The sequence below is a fragment of the Curcuma longa genome, chromosome 4 (genome assembly GCF_044706935.1).
Source record: "Curcuma longa cultivar G26 ecotype Majalengka, Jawa Barat chromosome 4, ITB_CL_G26_1.1, whole genome shotgun sequence".
Classification (NCBI taxonomy): Eukaryota; Viridiplantae; Streptophyta; class Magnoliopsida; order Zingiberales; family Zingiberaceae; genus Curcuma; species Curcuma longa.
The window spans coordinates 1,708,312-1,722,655 of record NC_133864.1 but is presented as its reverse complement, the minus strand read 5'-3'; the positions used below and the strand labels follow the sequence as shown (position 1 = coordinate 1,722,655).

General features: G+C 37.4%; 2 protein-coding genes across 3 annotated transcripts; both read left to right on the top strand.

Moving 5' to 3' along the window:
• Positions 1-997: 997 nt before the first annotated feature.
• On the top strand, positions 998-6,514 carry LOC141828340 (kinesin-like protein KIN-14B). Of its 2 annotated transcripts, none has more exons than XM_074715757.1 (11): positions 998-1,091; positions 1,189-1,272; positions 1,388-1,555; positions 1,634-1,740; positions 1,806-1,978; positions 2,063-2,224; positions 2,324-2,539; positions 2,636-2,673; positions 2,762-2,889; positions 5,015-6,128; positions 6,251-6,514. In XM_074715757.1, the coding sequence occupies exons 1-11, from the start codon at positions 1,034-1,036 to the stop codon at positions 6,364-6,366; spliced, it is 2,364 nt and encodes a 787-aa protein (XP_074571858.1). In that variant the 5' UTR covers positions 998-1,033; the 3' UTR covers positions 6,367-6,514. The 2 variants fall into 2 exon arrangements, with proteins under 2 accessions (XP_074571858.1, XP_074571857.1); XM_074715756.1 differs by having other exon boundaries at positions 6,221-6,461.
• A 1,466-nt stretch (positions 6,515-7,980) lies between these two features.
• LOC141826339 (uncharacterized) lies at positions 7,981-10,166 on the top strand. Its single transcript, XM_074713581.1, has 4 exons — positions 7,981-8,125; positions 8,241-8,305; positions 8,382-9,146; positions 9,342-10,166. Exons 1-4 carry the CDS (start codon positions 7,981-7,983, stop codon positions 10,164-10,166), a joined length of 1,800 nt encoding a protein of 599 aa, XP_074569682.1.
• Positions 10,167-14,344: the final 4,178 nt, after the last annotated feature.

Genomic DNA, 14,344 nt, shown 5'->3' with positions numbered 1-14,344 from the left:
AAGAAATATCAGAGATAGCAGGTCACAATTCCAAACAATAATTTAAAACAAAGACAATGAGTAACACGCCTACCTAATCAACCAAACATAAGTAAGAAAAAAATAAAAACAAAAAATGAATGATCCCATAGCCATATTTTATATGCTTTTTAAATGTGCCGTAGGAGTTCCACCGATGATCACTCTGTTATCTTATTCGGCGCGGCGCATTTCTCTTCTCTCCGCTGTTGCTCTGTTCAGTAAAACTTCCTTCTCCCAGCAAATACTTTAGGTATTCTAATTTGCTCTCAATTTACAACGCCCCTCCCTACTTCAACTTAAGCAGCATCCAAAAGTAGACAGACTCCTTCAAGGAAAGAAAGCTTCATGTGCGTTGGGAAGCCTTTGTCCTGTAACTCTGCTTGCCTACTCTCATGTCATTTTCAGATTGACATAGTAACCATAAATCGCAATACCTCAAGATCGAATTTCTTGTAATCACGGAAGTTGCCATCCATTAATATCATCTTGACCCGGTTTTTATTTGTAATTTATGTATAGATGCAAGGTCAAAGATTAATTTGACTGCAAGGCTGGGCTTTGTCTCGTTCAAAATTTTGACTGAGAAAGAAAAGAATGCAAAACATCAGCAGGTTGGGGTAGGACTGACCTTTTCTTCTCGGCTGGTAGCCTAATTCCTTGGAGATTGGTGGGATTTGTATCTTGTCTGCCTTCCAGAAGAGATTGGAGATAAAATTATCATTGCTATGTCTAATCATGTAAGGTATCCTTTCGCACGGTTTCTCTCATCTTTCTTGGAACATATTGGGTGCTCGTGGATATAACTACCAACTGCCAATTGCTCTCTTCTTTTTGCAGTAAAATGGATGAAGCAGTAGCCATAGAATCGAGCAAAGCTTTCCAAAGCCTTCCCGACTCTATCCATTCGCTTCGTCGATTCAACTCCAAGCTCAATGATACTTGGTTTGAATCAGTTTGCTGCATAATCAAGGAGCTGCAAGAGAGCAAATCGAACGGCAACAATATTGACGACATGGAATTTATAGATCGCAGTGGATCAGATAAGGATGCTTATCTTTCAAATATTCAAGGTTCAATCACGCTCAGCTGTGTTTTCAAAAGGCAATATGTTTGTACTTCTTTTGCCAATAATACTTCCTTGTATTTCTCTTCTTTCGTTTCGTGTAGCTGAGCTAGATTCCCTTCAATCTCAACTGAAAGAAATAGCGATACAGAGGAAACAAACACTAAATGATTTTCTTGATCTAAAAGGTAACAGCAGCTCAAATCCTGGAACGGAAATCTTTGAAATCATATGAGCAACATACTTCCATTAATTAGATGCTGGGTGGTCTCACAGAAACAAATCATACTTTTCTTGGCGCAGGAAATATTCGAGTATTTTGCCGCGTAAGGCCTTTGCTACCCGAAGAGAGCTGCAGAAATCCACCTTCCGTTCTCACTCCGGATTCAACAAGGTTGCTCTTAAGGGTTGGTGATAGAAGGAGCAAGCAGTACAATTTCGACAAGGTGTTCCATCCACAGTCAACGCAAGGTGATGATCAAGGGACGTCTGCATTGTGGAGTTGTAGAGTATAAACTAATGAACCTTTTGCTTTTTCATAAATTCCAGATGAAGTGTTTTCTGAAATTGAGCCAGTGATAAAATCCGCCTTGGATGGGTATAATGTATGCATCTTTGCTTACGGGCAGACGGGGACCGGCAAAACATATAGCATGGTAAGACGAAGTGAGATTGCCAAATTTTTTATGATGCTACTTGATTAGGCTGAAATGATATGCAGGAAGGAAAAGGAAGCAATCCAGGTATTGTGATTCGTGGCGTCCAAGCACTGTTTTTGCAAGCATTAGAAAGCAACCATACATTCCAGTTCAATTTCAGCATGCTAGAGATCTACATGGGTGGCCTGAGAGATCTACTTGTTCCGCGAAGCTCGAAACAAAGAAAAGCACCAGCGTAAGAACACTACATCCCAAATATATGCATTTCAATTATCAAAGACTATATATATTCAAATGTGTGAGTAACTATTGTCTCCAGCCTTTCAATTCAAATGAACTCAATTGGAGGTGTGGAGATAGAGAATCTAGTCTCTGTTGAGGTTCACAACTTTGAGCAAGTTAAAACACTGTACACTCTTGGGAAAAGGTCGCGATCTACAGGTGCTACCAATTCCAATTTAAACTCAAGTAGATCTCACTGGTAATTATTCAATGTAGCCAATAGCATTCACCATTATTATTTAACTTATGGCAAGTATGATTGGAGCAAAAACTTGATTTCAATTTGTGCACAGGACAGTCTTATCTGCATATCAATTACCTGTGCTGGTGCGCCGGAGAGGCAAAAAGGGATGAATAAGATTTGGATGATTGATTTGGGCGGAAGTGAGAGGCTTTTGAAGACACAAGCAACAGGCAGAAGATTGGAAGAAGGGAAGGCCATTAATCTTTCCTTGTCAGCCCTTGGAGATGTCATCAGCGCACTGCAACACAAGAAGAGTCATGTGCCATACAGGCATGTTATGTATCTCAGTATTTCCCTTCCTGCATACTCTTTGCTTTCTAGTCATACTCGAACAGACTTTGAAGATTGATTCTTTCACATCTACAGGAACAGCAAGCTTACACAAGTTCTGAGAGATTCACTTGGTAAAATTAAGTTTCTCATGACAAAGCAAAATCATGGCTATACGTGCATATACTGACAACTACTGACCATTGAGATTTTTCATGGTAGGATTTGACTCCAAAACCTTAATGTTCGTTCATGTCAGCCCCAAAGAAGAAGATTTATGTGAAACCATTTGTTCCTTGGGTTTCGCCGCACGAGCAGGAAGCGTACACTTAGATAGCAAAGAATCACCGGTAACGTTTCTTCCATTTTCATTAAACTGCACTTTCTATGTCTCTATCTTCCATATATATTAGCCACAACTATTTTGGACTACTGTGCATTAACCTTAGCCACAACTATTTGGACTTCTGTGCATTAACCTTATTCTATGTAACGGTCAAATGAGTTAATTCATAACAAAACAAGCCTGGATGGGACGGATCAATTCATCATAAATTCATCGTATAACAGAGCGGTCAGAATAGGATAATCCATCAACTTGGTAGGTTAGAAAATCTTCAATCCAACCTAAAACGAGTTACAGGTTAGGTAAACCAACCCATGGACCTGTTAAAAAATAAAAAATATTAAAAATATTAAAAAGTTTAAGTTGGGAATTTAATTTAAACCGATTAAGTTGAAATTTTTAAATTTAGATTACGATTTAGACGGATCAAGTTTACTAATTCATTGAGTTTTCTATTTTAATTTTAAATTTTAAATAAAAAAATAAATTTTTTCAACCCACAGCCAACCCAAACTTACCATGGTCTGACTCACGTAGATCACAGCCTAAGCGGATTGACCCATCTAAACTCACCTTAAAATATGTTGATAAAATTTCAACTCAATCTGTCTAAATTATTTGACAGGCCAAGTCAATCCAACGGACTCAACCCAAATGGACTCAGCCCAAATTGACGGCTTTAATGTCGAACTTCATGTAAAGCTATTGTTGGAGTCAAAAATTATAAAATTTAAATTACTGAATTTAAATTTTAAATTTATCTAACCTGCCGAGATGAATTTGACATACTAAACTCAAGGCTACCAAGCTAGGAAGGTTGAGCTACCTTTAAAGAATAAGTTGTTGTGCTTGAGTTAGCCCAATGTTAAATGAGTCGAGCTGTCGAGTGTTTGAGTAGACTAAGCTACCGAGTGCCCGAGCTAATAAAGTGCTAAGTGTCCGAGCAAGTGTTGAGTGAGTCGAGTTGTCGAATGTCAAGTGGGTCGAACTACCAAGTGCCTGAATGGACCGAGCTATCGAGTGGACTAGACAAGGAGGTCAAACTACTAAGTCGAAAGGCTAGATAGAGAGTAGTTGTATAGGAGGTCGAGCAGAGAGCTTCCGACTGCCTAGATGGGAAGCTAGAAGGAAGCTAGCGAATGGGAAACCAAGCAGAGTTGTTGAACTATCGAGCGAAGTGGCTAGACATAAAGCTTTCGAATAAGAAAGCAAGACTGCTAAGCAAGCTGGGAGGTGAGGTGAGGTGAAGCTGTTAAGTGGGGAGGTGTGCTAAGCACTGTAAAAAAAAATATGCACTACGGTTAAAAAAAAACTACATAAATTTTTTTTTTTGACATATGATGAAATTGTTGAAGGATGGATGATAGCAATTTTTTTTAATAAACAATAATTCTTATTTCTCCTATTGAAAAATTTATGGTATAACATGAGGGAATTTTAGTGTAGAAAGGGATTCTTTAAAATACATTTATTCTCTTGGACGGTGCTTAGGGATGAGTCGATTATTCAATCTCTTCTGCATAATAGAGTAGTCTCTTTTTATAGGTTCGAAACCTTGACAGTAATTAATTCTACCGATTAATGGCCATAATTCCCCTCTGCTAATTGGCTCAAAACATCAACAACTGCCCATCAACGGTGGTCCGTTACTATTCGGGTGTTTATACATTGGTCATTAACGTCCAACTATTTCAAGTTGATCATTATTATGTCTATAGGGATAATTTTTACTTCGATCAATTTGACATTCGACAAGTATAGATCATACTCACACATGAGTCGATTGGATTTAGTGCAATCTGGACCCACCGCTATAGGTGTGCGTATGCGAGAAAGTATCTTATCCATATATTCACAATATAAAAAGATATGATTCCATATAAATGTCGTAAAACTCTTGATGTGAGATTAAACTTCCATTTACGATGGAATTTATTTTTTATTTTTCCATTCACTTTTCTAACAACTATATCATTAATAATACTCAAATTCCTTAAATCATCAGTGACATTTACATTCAAATTCATTCAATCAACTTGTGCAACTGAATTTATTTGTTGTCTTTGAATATACTCTCTCATTGTATCACTGAATTTTGAAGGTATCAAATTGATTTAACTTGAAAACAGGAAATGCAAGCTAGGAAAGAGATTGAAATGACTAAGCTGGAGGAAAAAATAAGAGAACTTGAAATTGAACAAAAGGATGTCCAAAGAGAAATCAAGAAGCTCAAGGAAAAACAGAATTCTTTACTGAGATTAGATCAGCTACGTGATTTGGATATAACAGATTCACTACCTTTATCTGAAGAACCTCACTTTGACGAAGCAATAAATCTTCGTAATGATAGGATCTCCACCCAAGCATCTTCTAGCATTCCTAGATTCATGAAATCAACAATCTGCAGTCAAAAAAGGATTAATTCAGTGCCCTTGCCTTATCTAAGCATAAGAAAGAAACCAACAATCTCTTCCAAGGCGAGAAGGAAAGCGAGAAGGACAACTTCGCTTTATGCTGAATCTGTCCATTCTGAAGCAAATGATACAGTTTTTATGTCTGAATGTGACTCAAAAATTACCATGTCTACTAGCTATGCAGATGATGCACACGACCCAGACGACGATACCATATGTAGTCAAGACACATCAGATTATGAAATTAAACAAGTCATTTTCACTGATAAAGAGAAATTCCCACTAAGCACAACTTCTCTTCCTCATGGATGTTTGAATGAGGAAATTATACACGCAAAAGAATCGAATGAGAAACTGCATTCATCCATTGAAGATTGGGTTCATCTACAAATCATACGGCAAACTACTACTCAAACTGCTTGCGGTAAAAGAGTGTTGATCATTCCCATTGAGAAGAGCAACAACACTTGCAGCCAACAAAATGGAGTGAATGAGCTTAATCAAGAAGATACCCAAAGTTTTGGTAACACAAATTCAGGTACGAACTCAGAGAAAAATTCAAATGGCGTATATGTTTTCAAGAGTGTATCAGTAGATGAAGCCTCATCTGGATTGAAAGATCATGACCAAGAAACTACGCTAGATAGAATATACTGTCAAGACAAAGACGAATATAGTGATAGCTTATATCATGAAGATTTTTTAAGGCCTCAACTACAAGAGAACAAAGAAGAATCTTCCATGCATTTTAGGGGGGCTAGACGATCAGTGTTTGTGACTCATCCATCACCACTGATTCAGCAGAACATGCACCAACACAAAGAACAAGGTAAACTTCAAAAAATGTTTCCTTATGTGCTACCTTTTAAGAATGTTGTTCTTTTTTCACTTGACATAACATTGCAGCAACTTCTTATTCAGTAGCTTATTGCTACCATCATCTCACCTCAGGGCTTGGTTGGAGAATCTTGAAGACACTTAGAACATTGTGGATGATTGGCCTAGTAGTCTTGGGCATTCGTAGTCTTGGATTGGGTTTTGACTTCTTCCATGGCTTAATGCTCTAAACGTCAATGCAATTTATCATTGGAATCTTTTGACGAAGCAAATGGTACAAGTTATGTTGGTTCCAAATGTCACAATTAATTTTGTACAATATCATACAAGTCAGAACTGTTTGTATATATAAAATTTGTTTTTATTAAACTTCTCATTTATCATAGTACCCATAACAATAGATGTATGTTTTCATTTTCTTGCTACAAATTTGAGCGTGGTTGGGTTGTATGTTTTAAAATGCTTGCAGATGTAGTTTAACCTGTCTTTTTTGCAGCTTTGTGCTTTGATATGAATATAAAACATGAGGATCTGAGTGCAACACACTTGTTTTGAAAAACGTTTGCACATGATCAATTGAGATAAATCATGTGTGATGTCCAATGTTAATATATGACGAACCATAGGGCAGATACATGAACAATCTGAAGTATCAAAGCACATGTGAATACGTGTAAGCATCCATTTTTTTGATAAAAGATAAATATATATCATCAAAATGTATGAACATACATGCACCTTAGGATATTTGTTCATTTATGCTGAAGTATCGGATCTGAGGAGCTATTCAAGATATATGGTACCATATGCCTATGTGTGTACCTTGTGGATACCAACATCATAGTCCAATAATCACCATCCAACATGTCAACATATCGCGACCCTCTGCTTGTGTTGAAACATGACTGACAAGATGTCTAGTCAACTGCAGCATGCTAGTGTCCTGAAGTAGCTCCAGACCCCTCTTGTAGCTAGTGGAGAATCCATCCCAATCGAACAAATGTTTATATGTTGATTTAAGATCACCAATGTGCTCTTAGTGTGTCTCGGATCCAATCCATGCTCTTACTCTTCTATTCTTTTATGTTGATGTTAGATTGATGAACAAAATGCATGACGAACAAAAATGGTAAGAAAGGAAGACAGATATTTACAGGAAGGAGATCAGCGGAGATGGACAATAAAGAAAAGAATTAAGAGGAGTCGTTGATTATGGACAAGTGAGAAATTTGCAGTAGAGTAAAATTATTTGGGGTGTGAGATTTATCTTGATTAGAATTTTAGTAGGTTTTACTAAAACCAAATTAAGCATGAACTGAAACGATCAAAGTTGCATCGGATCCAACATGATGATGTTTTAGGTTTATCATTTAAAGAGACGCCATTGAAATTTTACTAAATTAACTGTGGTCGTCGAGCACTTCTCAACTATCGGTATATGTTACACCATATTCTTAAAAATTAATTCTGATTTTGATTATCTAATTATATTCTAGTTTCAGATGAATTTTGTTTCTATTATCATATTCTTACCTGTATAAAATTTTTAATTTCGGATGTCATCATCCGTCACCTAAACCAAAAACACCTCGATTGTGAACGAACTGCGGAGCCATCATCACGCTTCACCATCCAAATCTTATACCGTTTTTTGCTTCGTTTATTATTCTGCCGTTATTGGATGACTAAAATTAGGATGCAAAAACTGGATACGGCGACGACGCAAAATTCCTCCTTGCGCATTGCCTTCACCGGTGAGAGACCGGGAGGCTATCCGTGGAAGCGGCAACGTTTTCATCGCGGATGTAGTCGGCTAAGGGCGTGCGTAGCAAAGAGGCAGAGAGATGGACTTGGTTTTGAGTTCGAGGCGAGAGATGAATCCCCTCGTTTTCCGACTAGGCGTCGCTCTTGCACTATCCATCGCTGGAGTCGCCGTCGTCAACCGCCGGTCTCGTACCCGCCTGCCATCTCGCCCTCATTCCTTTTCCGGTTTGTTATATCTTCAAAGCTCGATTGTGTTTACTTGTCGTCAGAAAAAGGAAACCAAATTCAACAAAATCTAACTTTACTACGTTAATGTTGCACGGCCGGTTCATGTTCTCAGGTGCCAAGTCACCATCCATTTGTAAGTCTGCCATTGGTCTCAAAGAACTCCGACTTCTAAATGGAGTAAGAAACAAACTCGTAGTTCTAGTTCTGGAAAGGAAACTGGAAACACTTTGTGACATTTGCATGTTGATTCAAGGTCACAGCTTTTACAACGGTCGTCACCAGCACATCCACAATCACCACCGCGATTACAACCACTAGGACCACCCTCATGCGTTTGCCTCTCAAAAGCTCTGGTAACCTCGACAAGGCCTTCCTTTTCTTGGAGTTCGATGGTAATTCAAAGGAAGAATTCAGTACAAACGGGAAGGCCACAGTTACCTACGCACCAAAGAAGTCGGAGAATAAAGAAGATGGTGCAATGCAGCAAGAGATAACAAAACTGAGGAACCTGGTTTGGTCCCTCCAAGAGAAAGACAGGGTCCTAGAACTTCAATTACTGGAGTACTACGGGATGCAAGAGCAGGAGGTTGCTGTCAGGGAGCTTGAGAACCAAATAAAGATTCATTCTGTCCAGTCCAAATTAAACTCTTTAAAGATTGAATCTTTGCTTGCCGACAACCAGAAACTCCGACTTCAGTTGATTGATTACTCGAGAGCGGTGAATGAACTTGAGGCTGCAAAAGAAACCATCAAACTCCTCGACAGGAAGTTGAAATTGGACAGTGACCCAGAGGACAAAGCGACATCCCTGAATCAGAGAATTGTCTGTTCGTTGCAAAGCGAGGAGCGCCGGGAAACAAAAGATGATGAAGAGATAGAGAGAAGGGCGAACAGAATGGAGGAGTTGGAGTTCGAAATTGCAAAACTCAACTGTATGAATTCAAGATTATCTGAAGAAAATTTGGATTTGACAAAAAAGTTGGAGTTAGTGCAAGCTTCTGAATCTGGAGATCAAAAGGTAGTGTGCTGTTGTTGCTCTACAATAGGATTTTTAAACGTCAAATTCCCCTTTCCTGTATGTACTATTTCACCTAACTCTCAATTTTTTTTTTCTTTTGGAGTTGCTTTTTTGTGTTCAATTGTTTGATTTCTTGATGCTTATATATTAAAAATTCATGACCAAGTCTAGCACCGATTTCAACTTCTATTGCAGGGCATCGCAGTAGAGGAAGCCAATAAAATGAGGGAATGTAATGAGAAATTGATAAACGAAATTGAACAGCTGAAAACCGATAGATGCGCCGATGTCGAACAACTTGTTTATCTGAAATGGGTCAATGCTTGCCTTAGGTACGAGCTTAGAAACTATCAGCCACCACATGGAAGGATGGGTGCGAAAGATCTCAGCAAGAACTTGAGTCCCAGATCAGAGAAGATGGCAAAGCAACTCATACTAGAGTATGGAAACTGTGATGCAGATGAGAAGAGCTTAAGCTGTATCGAGTTTGATTCCGAGGATTCTTTCTCTTCGCGAGCATCCACTGCGGATCTCGAAGAGCCTTCTTCCGCAAGACATGGCAACTCTAAAAGAAAGAAATTTCTTAGCAAGCTAAAGAAGCTTGTGTTGAGTAAACAAAACAACAATTACAACAAAGTTTTAAATGCTGATAGAGCTCCAACAAGCCCCAGCGGTTCTGGAAGAAGGGTGTCGTTCTCCGTTAGTTCTATCGATGACATGAATGGAAGAGATTCATGTAGTAGCCTATCACCAAGCATGACAGAGGAACACTCTCCAGCAAATCAATCTGTGGATGTCCAAACATACGGAAGACATCACCGTGAAACGGGAGAAAATGAGAAGGATGAAAGTTATAAAGGAGAAGCAGCAACACTCAGTAGATTTCAGAGAATGGCTCCAGGTGATGATGCTGGAAGAGAATGCAACACTCCAGAAAAGGCTGAGATAAGGAAGTTGGCAACTGCGCTGAGTGAATCAAGAGGTGATTTTAAATTTAGCAGGACTTCTCATTGGAATTGACCCCAGTTAAAATACTGTGAATAGCGGGCATTAGTGGACAAATCTGTACCATGTTAATGTTATACACGTTTGTAATTTTTGTTTTATTGTTAATTGTATTATTATTTTTATTGTTGCAAAGAATTGCTATAGCTGTTAGTATTACAGACGATTAGTCTATTAGTCTAATACTTAAAATAAAAAATTATTGAGATTACAATTAAAATTACATATTAAAAAAGATTAATAAATTAATCTAATTAGATGATAAATTTATTAGGTTAATAAGTTAATCTAAATAGATTAGGATTCATGAGTTAATTTAATATGAGTTTGAGTTTTTCAAACATGTCCACAGTTTTATATCTACATTTGTATTTTTATAATATACATAAAAATAAAATATGTTATTAGATGAGATATAATTTTCGATACGATCTTATCTAATAACATCGTGTCAATCCTATAAGTTAGAATTTAGTTTCATTTTAAATAGTAACAAGAAGTATGACGTGGATTATCAGATTATCCAATAATGTCGTGAGACGGACACCAATTGTGTTGAATGGATACCATAGAGGCGCAGATATTCTAATTGCACTCAGATCGACTTCCTTCTAGATTTGTAATTGTTTGTGCATCGAGAGGTAACATTTTAAATAAATGAGTAATTTGAATTCGTATAGATCCTTGATGAGTTCTTTTTTCACTATGCATGTGTTTATTTTTTCGTATCAGAATATAACAGTGGTATCAGAGCCACTTGCGAATTTGATTATATCATTTTAATATTTTCTTTTATATTGGATATTGATGTGGCGGAAATCTATTACCTCTACGTGTCATACAAGGGTAAAGTCATAATGAGTTGTCAGTTAAAGAGGCGTCAACCTCAACCTTTACTCAATTTCAAGTGGAACCCATGAAGCCGATTCATCTTTAAAATTAGTAAACTCTAAGACTATTTCACCTAGAGAATAAGAAAAATATCTCAGAAGACATGGACAATTGGAATGCGTATATTGGAATAGAAACATATATCTCAGAATATTTCCTAAATGAACATTGATATTTCGGATATCAATTCTATAAAAGGTTGTCCATACCCATAGCCCCAGGTATGCATACACAAAACCTTAATTTCTCCAAGTCCTTAATCTTCTTCCTCACACAAAAATCTTAACTTGTGCGTCGGAGTGGCTTACCGAGATCCACCCCCAACACCATTCTAACTCTTTTTTTAGTGCTTTTCAGATTCCTTTATCTTTTTCAACGGCTATCCTCAAGGAGTGTGCACATCAGTAGTTTGTTGGTCGGTGGCTTGATCATCCACGATATTTGGCCAAAATAAATTAGCACAGTCTGTGAGAAATCTAAGCCGAGATGCTGTGATGGTTAACATTGAAACATGATTTTTTTTAATAATTATTAAAAATTATTAAAATATTCTAAAATATTAGATGCTGGCAGAGACCATGTCATACTTTCACAAAAAAAATAATTTGCATAAAAATTTTATACAAAATATATTGATAAATTATTTTTGTATATCGAGTCAACCATAAAAAAATCTTTTTCCTTAGTTGACTATTCTATAATTTTTTCTAAGTGATCAAATAGATTTTGAAATTTAAAATAAATTTAAACCTACTGAATTTATAATATATTTTTCTAGAATAAATAATTTTATACTTTTCTAATTTTGCCTTTGAAATTTTTATAATTGTGTTTTGGTCCTCTATATCCTAATCCTTGTTGATTAATTTTTGTTCTTTGGTTCTTTAACATTATATTCAGATTATGTGAACCAATGGAAAATTTATCTAATGCTAATTTTGGAGTTTCTATCTATTGCCTTAATTTTGCATTTTTCATCCTTAACTTTTTTTCAAATTATTCTTTTGAGTATGATTTTTCTATTCTCTTTTCTAATTCAATTTAGTTTCTTTTAATTTCATGAATTTATTTCTAGTTTTACATAATGATCTAGACAACATTCTTATTGCATCATATATCTGATCTGAGGGAAGATGTCTTAGCCCACTTATCATGTCTGACTCATCAGTTGAGGCTGTTAGTGTAAGAAGCAGACAATCTTGCCTAGAGTTTCGATATTTGATAATACACCTAGGTTTGATCAATTTGACCAAGGGTTGATCCAAATAGGACTTGATGTTTGGATGTGTGGATGTGAGTAAGTCTAGTTAGATGATTAGCGAGAAGACCTAGTTGGTTAGACTAGGCAGTGGAAGTCCTGATCTGAACGATCAGGTAAGGAAAATCCTTGTGAGTGAAGCTAGGTAAGGGAAAGTCCTAGTTGTAGGCTAGGTAAAGGGAAGCCTTGGTTTGGAGGATCAGGCAGAAACCTTGGCAAAGTTGAAGCACTAGGTGAAGTCTGGGCTGGTCTGGAGGACCAAGTTGTAGCAGAAGTCTGAGCTGGTCTGGAGGACCAAGTCGTAGCAGAAGTCTAGGTTGATCTGCAGGATCGATTCGCAATAGAAGTTTGGGCTGATTAGAGAGGACCGAGTCGCAGCACAAATCCTGGGGGCTGAGGACAGAGCCGAGCAAAAGTCCAACGAGTTAGGAGGACTTGGTTAGCAAAGGTAAAATTCTCTCGAAGGGAGTGGGTAAGGGCGTGTTCCCGGAGTGGAACAGTAGGCATCAGACTAATCCAAAATTTCGGTAGAAATCTGAAGTTAGACCCACAGGTAAAAGTTAGGTTGTTTTGTTTGTCTTCATACTTGTCTTGCAGGAACCATGATGCAGGGGCAACACATGAGAAGACAAATTTCAACGGGTCCCTGTTGTAGTCTCTGGATTAAGTCTCATATCCACTCATGAAATTCTGTTAGAATTCTGTTAGAGTTCTATTAAGAATTCTGTTAAGAATTCGGTTAGAATTCTGTTAAGAATTCGATTAGAATTCTGTTAAGAATTCTGTTAGAATTCGATTTAGAATTCTGTTAGAATTCGGTTTAGAATTCTATTAAGAATTCAGTTAATAGAATTTGGATTAATTCTAAGTAGAATTATGTTAATTTTATTATCCAACAAAATTATATATAAATTTTGTTATGCAACAAAATTTTATTAAGTTTTGTTATCCAATAAAATTTAGTAAAGAAATTTTGTTATCCAACAAAATTATATAAATTTTGTTATACAACAAAATTATAAAAATTTAGTTATTTTTTCCCTAAAAATTCTATGATGGCAAAGCTATAAAAGGGGAGGATAGGGAGAAGAAAAAAACACAAATTTTCTCCTCCTTGCTTGCTAGGGCCGGCGGTAACACAAAGGTATCTCCCCTTCCTTTGTTTGCTAGGGCTATCGCCCTTTTCCCCCTCTTCCTCCCTCCTTTGTTCGCCCAACCTTGTGCTTCCATCCTTGCTTCTCCTTTAGGGCCGGCGCCCAAAGAAGGAAGAGGACAGAAGGGAGGGGGCGGCTTGTAGAGGAAGAAGAGATGAGAAGAGGGAGAGGAAGAAGAAGAAGAAAAAGCTTTTTCTTTTCCTCTTTGGTCGTCTCTCTCTAAGTCTCTTCCTTCTCCTAGCTTTAGGTGGCGCCACCTTGAAAGGATTCTTTCCTTTGATAGGGCCGGCGCTCGAAGAAGAAAGGAGAGGATAGGAAGAGAAGAAGAGAAAGTAGAAGAGGAAGAGGAAGAAGGAGATATCTTCTTCCTTGAGTTCTTGCCATCGGATTGGAAGATTAGAAGAAAGGACTAGAAGGAATTGGTGTTGGGATCGATGCGTTCGTTAGAGGGGGTGAATAGCATTTTTCGCTCTTTCCTGCGAAATCGTTAGTGGAAGCAAAAGAACAAAAATAAGATAAAAGAAGACAATCGTTAACTCGTTCGATTTACTTGGTATCCACCTCTACGAGGTGACTAGTCCAAGGATCCACACACACACAGCACCTTTCCACTATGAAAAACCTCTTCTTTTCAAAGAGTAGTTTGAAGGTGGAGAAACCCTTACAAATCAATCTCTTCCTTATACAAGATTAGTAGTGAGGTTTAGAGGAAGAGAAATGAAGATTACAAAGATTGGAGTTCATACGAGAATGAAAGAATGTGAACCACACATTCTCCAATCGTCAAACTACGTTTTTATAAGATTCCCGATATCAGTCGACTGCTCTAAGGGCCAGTCGACTGATGGGCTTCAACGACTATTTAATATGTATTTAATTCTCCAGCTGTC